The 9,344-nt window shown below is 35.3% G+C and overlaps 1 protein-coding gene across 1 annotated transcript; it reads right to left on the bottom strand.

Annotated features, from left to right (window-relative positions):
- Positions 1-4,263: 4,263 nt before the first annotated feature.
- LOC107888028 (uncharacterized) lies at positions 4,264-4,770 on the bottom strand. The gene has a single exon (XM_016812211.2). The coding sequence runs from the start codon at positions 4,646-4,648 to the stop codon at positions 4,436-4,438; it is 213 nt and encodes a 70-aa protein (XP_016667700.1). The 5' UTR covers positions 4,649-4,770; the 3' UTR covers positions 4,264-4,435.
- Positions 4,771-9,344: the final 4,574 nt, after the last annotated feature.

Below are 9,344 nucleotides of genomic sequence, written 5' to 3'. Positions count from 1 at the left end.
ACTTAACTTTTGGACTAAACCACTTATATTAACTATTAATTCAATTAATTAAAATTTCTCAAATCAAAATTCAATATAAAAATTATTATTGACTCGTATAATTTAAATACTAATTATATGAACTTTCTCGTCAATTTTGTGGTCCTGAAATTACTATTTACGAACCACTAAAAATCAAATTGTTACATGTATATATGCCTTTGGCTTTTGGCTTATAAAGGTCCTTATGTATGTGTTTTGTTCATTTTTTTTATGCTATTTGTGAATGACTAGACTATAGTAGAATAAACTTGAATGGTATGGATGAGTGGTAAGTTTGGCAAGTGTTTAATGTATGGATTTGTGAGCTCTAAATGCAAATTGGTTTGATATTTGAATTGTGGTGTCAATAAGGGCACATTGGTTAGGCACTTAAGTTGAATGTTTTGGTTATGTTTTAAGTTTGTTTCAATGTGTTTTGAAAGCTTGTAAATATGTGATTTTGGTTTGGCTTGGAACTTAAGAAATGAGTAGTATCTTGGCTTGTTTTAGAAGCTATTTAAGGTGCATAAGGCCTGGGACACGGGCTGTCACGAGACTGTGTACCACACATGGCCTCTACACATGGTCGTGTGTCTTCTTGATTTTAGGTGTAGGTTTGTCCACATGATCATAGAGAGTTAAATGGCCTGGCAACTTCTGTGACCTCATTTCGAATACTCATAGGGTTTGGGACATGGCCTATTTCGATTTGTACACAAGCGGGCGCACAGGCTGCGACACGACTATGTAACCTTTATTTCGAATTATACACAGTTTGGCCATAGAGCTATGTTCTTGAACCCGCACGGTCTGGGCTCTGTCACACGACCTAAACACACGACCGTGTGACTCCTGTTTCTTTCAGGTTTTTCTAAAATTTTCTATTCTATTTGAAATTAGTCACTGATTGTTCCCAAACTGTTTTTAAGGCCTCGTAAGCTCGATTTAAGGGTTGTAAATATAAATATGCTATGAATGAAATATAGATTCAAATGTTGTCATTTAAATTAATAAATAAATGACTTGGTGATGTTAATTGTTATGATATGTGTCGTAATACTTCGTAACCTTATTCTGACGATGGAGACGTGTTAGGGGTGCTACATAGAGGGATCAGGGTAAGAATCATCTGTTATGGCAAAATGTTTGCAAGTCCACCAAAGTTAGTCAACCAATCGTATATCTGTTTGTGTGGTTATCTATTGATGAGCCAAATCAACAAGGTCAAATGAATGTCAGGATGAAGCTAGACAAGGTTAAGTCTCAAATAAAGTTCAGAAATAGTACAATTACATCCAAAATCTGCCCTATTTTATTCACTAACGATTCATTCAATAAGAACTTATGTGTGTCATCTGCGCTATTCAAATTACAGGATCTCCTATGATACTCAGGGAGTTCAATTATGTGCATTATTTATTATTCGAGACTTCAAAATTCACTCATGACCACTATTGTATAGATTCTCACTAAGTTCATTTGTACTTCTGAGTGTTTTACCATCAAAAGTTGTTATGGAAATGGTGGGAAGGGACCAAACTAGACCTCAAAGAATTCATGTGGTTTTCTTTATAGTGATATCATGCATATAGAGAGGTGCCTTTAGAGGCTACGCCTCAGGGAGTGAATATGTAATTAAGTAAAAATGTAACTTGTTCAAAATTTTGTGTATAGAGATATTCAGTAGATGGGTATATTGTAAAGAAATTTCATGTATTTACTTAGTTTTTCTTATAATAAGAGATTTCATATGATTAATATTTATAGAAATGTTTTGTTAGTTAATAAATTTGGTTGAATTTATATGTGAACATAGCATTAAGTCTGGCGAAGAATTATATAAATTAAAAGTATGCTGATAACTAACTCGGGTTAATTGTGACATTTGGTACCCAAAACCAACAATCGGGTTGGGTATAGGGTGTTACATGTCCTGAAGATATTTCGAAGGGGTCGTGTTTTTTTGTTTGGAGATCTCTTTCCAAGGTTTGACCACTTTTATGTCAAAGCCTTGCTTGGTCAACTGGCGATGACAACTTTATTAAGGTTTGGACTGATAATTGGATTCCGTAGATCGAGCCTTTATTCAATTTATGTCATAACATTGAGTTTATTGATGTGTCTACTACTTTAAGGGAGGCTTCATTGGTGGACGACAGCTGAAATTGGAATATTTACTTGCGTTGTTTTGTTGATAATAGTATTATTTCTTACATTGCAGGCACTCTGCCTCCAAGCCCTTTAGTTGGACAAAATGAACTGATCTCTAACTGGTCTACTAATGGGAAGTTCACAGTTAAATATGCTTATAACTTTCTTATACAGAATTCTTTAAATCCATAAGATAACAAATGGAAGTTGTCTTGGTATTTTACTGGCCTACAAAGAGTAAAACATTTTGTTTAGTTGGTGCTTAAAGAACGTTTGCTAACCAATGTCAAATGATGCCGAATAGGTTTGTTTGGTGACCCTTCTTGTACCCTTTGTGAGAGAATTGAATATTCTATTATTCATGTGCCTTAAGATTTTGGTAATGAATATGAAGTGTGGAAGTAGGTCATCCCTTCGAGGGTTTTGCTACAATTTTTTTTCGCTCCGTTGATGTAGTGGATTTTGATGAAATTAAAGAATGAGTTTGATTTAGTTTTTATGAAAGTTGACTGGCAATCTTTATTTGGCATTATTTGTTGGAATTTGTGAAAACAAAGGAATTTGTGGGTGTTTTAATGGAAAGCTTTTAATATATCTCACATTCCCCAATCCTCATGTTGTTGGGCGAGTTTCATTAAACATAGGCCTAAAATTTTTGCAGATAACACTACGAGCAAGAGACGATGTCGAGCGTGAAAACCTCCACCTTCAGGTTTCATTAAGTTGAACATGGATAAGGCGAAAGAACCTAACTCAAGGTTAGCTTTGACGGCAACTGTGGCAAGAGATGACCTTGGTACATGGCGTGAGGGAGTTAAGAGAAATATTGGCAATTTTAGCAAAAAGAAGGTTGAGTTTTGAGCAATTTACGATGGAACTCCTTCTTACATGTGATGTTAATTGGGCTAATGTTATTATCGAAACAAATTGCACTAAAGCTATGGAAGCCATTTTAGATACATCTTATGGGCATTTGAACAGGGACCTAATCTTAAGAATCTAGGAGCTATATAGGAGACAATGAGGTAGTCATACAACAAACCCCTAGAGAAGCCAATGTAATTGCGTATACACTGGCTAGGATGATAATTTTTCCTTATGATCCAATAGCATTCCAAGAGGCTTCGACAGCCATCATGGAACAATTACAATTAAATGTTTGACTTATATGTGATGGTACTAGAATAATTTTGTAAAATTGGCTCCAATTTTTTTTATCTACCATAAAAGAAAAAACTCAATTCTATTTTTCCGTTACTGAAATTTCACTTACAAAACGATTTCAATATCACTCATCAATTACTATTAAAAAAAGAAAAACACAAGAACCTTAATAATTTAAGTGCTCAAAATAGTGTGGCAAATTTCCAAACTCCAATACTATTTAAAGTTAAATGTATAATTACAAACTAAACAATCTCAATTAGATTCAATCAACCCTAAAAAATTGAATCGTGAATTAAACAATTGGATTTGCTAATAACTCTCGGAGTATCATGAAGTCCCCTATTTAAAAAAAATAACAAATTAATTGTATATGTTAGATAAAAATAAATTAATCATTTTTATCAAAAAATTTCATCCATATGAACTATTAAAAATTAACATGATAGTTACATGTGATGAACTATATTTACCTTCTTAACTAAATTTTAACAATAAAAATGATTAAAACTTTTATTAGAAAGACCAATTTTCTTTATTTTAATGTACAAATATTACTCATTTTCAGTAAAAAAAAAACTTAATACAGTATGTCTACGGTACTTTAGTTGCTAATAACTAAGCTAGATTTGCTAAGAAGCTTTCAAGCTAGGAGTATTATCTTTTCACCATCCATATTTTAAGTTCAAATTTATTCCAACTATATTTTATACGCATACCTTTACAATGCAGGCCTACGACTGTCATTCTAAGAGAAATGTAATCTGAATTCAATCTACACCTTCAGCCATCAGTTTTATGCTTTTATCTAATAAAGACCAAATCCCACATCGTTTCTAAACAGGCAATACGATAAGCATCCAGAACTAAGCAAAAAAAAAAAATGTAAATTAAAAAAACTCAAAGAAAATTATGGTTCCTCTCATCAATACAATTTCAAACTCAAATGCATTTCCCAGATCGACCAAAATACATAAATTAATCCCTAAAAGAGTCTATTAAAACACAGCTTCAATTATAACAGATCAAGCAATATCAATAGAAAATGAAACCCATTAATAATGAGAAAGTGAAAAGTGCAGCAAGCAACAGCTAAAGATTATTGGGAAGCATAGATATGAACACCAATGGCGAGACAGAAGATGGTAATGAGACCAAAGTAGATAATAGCGTGAACGAGAACCGAAGCTCCACTGGTTTGCATGTTCCCGAACTCGACAACCTTGTTCTTACCAGGTATCTGAAACAACAGACCAGGACACAGTAATACGAACAGCACCGTCGCTACTAAAACAGGACCCCAATCTGCCATTGATTTGATCTTTCCTTCTTTTGTTTATTGAAAAGGAAGAAGAAAGGGGAAAGTAAACAGAGGACGAGAAAAGTTCTGGAAAAAGAAATGAAAATGAAGGGTGCTGAGACGGGATAGTAAAGGAGATCGGTGGGGGGGGGGGCAACCACATTGGATCATTCTCGGGTGTCGGACACGTGCGTGAAAACGTGTGAGTTTCCTCTGCCGTTTGTTTTCTAGTGCCGACGGCTACGATTGTCTTGGGTAACTTAAAGTAGAAGTATTTTAATTAATTAATTGTTAATTTTTATATTTGAAATAATGCTAGAATATACGATTTTGGATTTTTAAAATTATTAATGACCATTCGTAATGGTTTTTTTTTTTTGGTAAGTAACAAAAACAAGAAAGAACTAAGGTGTCCAGAACTTCGTGCAGTGGGTGGTTGCCGGCCGAGCAGCCAAGCAATGCACTGTTGATGTTAGAGTGTGGCGTCGTTGCTCTATCCGTAGTTGAAGTTTCCAGTGAACCTGTATTTACTCAAGGAAGAACTTATCCCATGTACTTTCGGAGTGACATATTGTATGCACGGCACATCGAGTTTTCGCAGTATCTCTCGAACCAAAAGTAGTTTGCAGTGAACTTTGGATGTATTCGTGTAATAAGCTGCAAAAAATAAGGGGAAAGGTGCGTAGCCCATTAGCGTCGTTTCCACTTCATAGGTTGATGTGTTTCTATTCCGCACTATGGATATGACCAGCATAAATGGCATAATTGTTGTAGGGAGCGTTCTTGTGCCAATGAGTTCAACAGAATGATGAGGGGCTGCAACTCATTGCGCTACAATAGAGTCGTTCATGTGTAGCAATATATAGTATTCCCGGTTTTGGATTTTTTTTTTTTGTATCACTGATAGTGGGTTCGGTATATTATTAGAGAAATACTGCATTTCGATGCTTTCATATGTGTCAGAGGGTTATGATCCAACTATGAATCACTACTTTGTATCCCAAGTCCTTTCCGTCGTAATGGTTGATCCATACAGCAATCCATTCTCGAATGTCTGATATCTCCATAGCATTTATTCGAATGGACTATGGGGTACCAAACCAAATGGTTCTAGTCAACGAACATGTTCTGAATAGATGGTCTACATCTTCCGGTTGTTCAAAGCAGATGATGCAAAGGAGGTTAACGGGGATATGGCACTTCCGTCATTCCATTCGAAGAGGTAAAATGTTGAGCTACAGTTTCTAGAGAAAGAGCAGTAACTTTGGAGGGATTTTGATCTTCCATAGGGCTTTCCAATTGATATTAAAAGGCGGCCTCATTTCAGTCCGCCATTTTTGTGTAGAAACGTTGTGTTTCCAGACATACCTGTCATGTCATGCAAGGATGGAGAAACTCCAAGAGTTGAGTTCTGTACTCCATTCAGCACCTAATCGTTCATTAATGAGAGGAGTGTTCCAGTGTCCATGAGAAGAGTCAGTAATTTCAATGGTGGGGATTCTGGCACTTGTTGGTTTGGGTATTGGCGGAGGGCCATTCCGTTGTTGAAGATGGATACATTGCGTCATGTCCATATCTAGATGTCTAATCCTTGGAGGCATATTTCTCGACCTTTGAGGATGTTTTTCCAAGTCCAGAAGTCAAATGGTCGTGTCTATACCTTTGAGGTCTTGTGCGTAATTGCCATGCTTGTTTGCATAATAGTGCGTCATTCAATATGTCAGCTTGAGAGATACTCGGTCCCCCTTTTTGTTTGGGCCAACATAAGTGATTCCAACTGTACATATGTAACTTTTTATAGTTGGTATCTTGTCCCCACCAAAAGTCCCTGATGATTTTGTCTATCTTGTCAATGATTATCTTGGGTGCCTTGGTACAAAATAAAGAGTAAATTGGTGTAGTTGCAAATGTAGATTTGATTAATACTAGTTTACCCGAAGGAGATAAAAGTTTTGGTTTCCACCCAGTAAGATTCTGTTGCATGCATTCCAATATGGGCTAGAAATATTTTTTGTGATTTACTTTACCATATTTGCTAAAGAAGATCTCAGACTTGGTGTAATTGATTACAATATGTATTCAGTATGTCCTTTAATGCTCTGGCTGATCGGATAGTGGCATTAAAGAAGAAATACGAATCATTTGCAAATAGAATATGGTTCAGTAGTGCATAGTTTTTTGTGGATTCGAATGCCTGGAACTTGTGATGAACAGTCGGCCTGCAATAGCATTAAGGAGAGGACATTTTGATATAGTATGGAGAGATATGGGGATAGCAGGTCCCCCTGGCTAGATCTCTGTGCGGGAAAAAGATATCGCCATATGTCCATTGAGCAGTACTTGATAAGATATTGTACTGATTCATTGAAATATGAGTTGCCTCCAATGAGCGTTGAATCCCATATCTTCTAGAATATCTAGCAAAAAGTCCCAACTAACTCCATTATGCTTGCACATATCTACTTTTAGTAAAGCTAAAATGCATGTGCCTTATCGTTTACTCCGAATGGTATGAACTAGTTCACTGCCAAGAATAATATTATCCATGATGTTTCGATCCTAGATAAAAGCGTTTTGATATCGCGATATAACCTCGGTCATGGTTGGTTTTAGATTGTTGACTAATACCTTCAAGCATATCTTGTATATGGCATCGCAAAGATTAATGGGCTGGTAATCTTTGAGACTTCGTTGATGTTGACATTTAGGTCTGAGGTCTATAAGAGTTTTATTGAATTCTTTGAGTAAGAATCCCAAATTAAGAAATCCAAGGCATGCTTGGATATTAAGTGGATATACTATATCCCCCTATTGTTGGTAGAAGAAGCCTAGTTTTCCATCAATTCTGGGGGTTTTGGATGGATGTATTTCAAATGTAGCATTCGTAGTTTCATCTTCCGTAAAATAAGTTTCAAGTTGAGCTTGAAGTGCAAATGGAATGGATGGGAAAAATAATGATTGAAGGAAGTTACGAAGTTCATCAGATAAGGAAATAGCAGGTTAGTCATATATGTTAGAAAAGTATCTAACTGCCACGCTTCGTAGTTTGCTTTGGTCCTCGGTCCATTGTCATTGTTCATTAAAAAGCCCCAGGATTCAATTGGTAGATCGACACTTTGTTATAGTAGAATTAATAGTCCAAGTAATGGGTAAACAAAATCCTCTCATAGATATTATGTAATAGATAAAAAATAATTAAATGTGGTCACTAATTGTTTGTCTTTGTGATAAATAATTTGATTATTATTTGATAGTAATTGACTTTTCATGAAGGAATATATAATATGATCACTATGAGATAAAACAGGATCATATTGGGAGAACGAATTTATTCTAAACAGATTAAAGATATCTTATAAGGGTAACACACTTGATAAGGTCATTAGACGAGCGCTGATTAAGTAGCTTTTGTAACACCCTATTACCCGACCCGATTGCCGAGTCCAAGTTACAATGTGCCACATTCGTTATCAAGGCAATTACAGTCAATGTACATTCATTTTCCAAACCGTTAAACATTCAAATGTAACTAAATCAAGTGTATTCAACTATACATAATCATTTCTGGGTCTTTTATGAGCTTACGAAAGCTCTTTTACTAACTCGAGGTCGAAATAGGACCAAATTTTAAGGATTTCAAATTCTTGGGTTGACGTCACAACGTCAGAGGATTCCTCATTGTAACGCAACTCTCTGTTTAGTGCTCGTCGTGACCTTGATAAACGATGTCGCCACATGGGCTTTATTTCTTGTTGCGACGTTAGAGGTTCGTCGTTGCGATGTGACTCATTGCTTCCAAAAAGGACCAGTTTGAAACAAGTTTAAAAGACTTGTATTAACCTGTATAATCTAAACCACAACCAAATAACACATTTACATCAACATATGAGGCAAAACATACCAAAATGATGCTTCGAAATAACCTTAAACAACTAAGGTCCAAATTTTACCATTTTCGATACAAACCAACTTAAACCATAGGTACATGCCATTAACAATTGAATGGGTACTTTACAAACTTTGTTGAGTCAGAAACGGTCATCTGGATACTGGCTTCAATTCTCGGGGCTTCAAGAGATACCTAAACTTGCACACGGTGAAAACAAACTATACACTGAGCAATAGGCTTAGTGGTACATTTATAATTCAAAGCATATAACATAAGCATTAGCAAAACATTTCAATACCATTCATGTATATCTATATGCAGATAATATCCTACTAATTTACATTTTTAGATACCATACTTAGCATCGTACTAATTTACATTTTTAGATACCATACTTAGCATCATCAGTCTTTGTGCTTAGATATGCATATAACCAAATGTTATTTCATTCCAATCCCATTTTAACATTAAGCATTCAAAAGTAAATTTTTTTCCACATATTACATAAATTCTATGATACATAATTCACTTCTTAATATCACGTTATTCACTAGTTTCCAGAGTCTACTGACTCATTCGAATCTGTTTCGGCCCCGTTGCTTGATTTCATTTTATTTGTAAGTCGTGTTATTTCAACATTTCTTTCGTATTTAAGTACAAATCATTCAAATAGCATCATTTTATACACATTCTTATCATTCACCAAGTTACATTATACAACCCTTATTAACCTGACTCAAACTCAGAAGGATACTCGGATCGTCCAACCAACATAGCAAACTGGCACCAGAGTGCATCCTGGCATACAAAACGCATATC

Source organism: Gossypium hirsutum, chromosome A03, assembly GCF_007990345.1.
Source record: "Gossypium hirsutum isolate 1008001.06 chromosome A03, Gossypium_hirsutum_v2.1, whole genome shotgun sequence".
Taxonomy (NCBI): domain Eukaryota; kingdom Viridiplantae; phylum Streptophyta; class Magnoliopsida; order Malvales; family Malvaceae; genus Gossypium; species Gossypium hirsutum.
Note: the sequence above shows the minus strand (reverse complement) of the source record. Positions and strands in the feature narration are given on the sequence as shown.

Excerpts from the sequence above, each read along its gene's own strand:
- LOC107888028 (XM_016812211.2), bottom strand. The coding sequence starts at position 4,648 with ATGGCAGATTGGGGTCCTGTTTTAGTAGCGACGGTGCTGTTCGTATTA.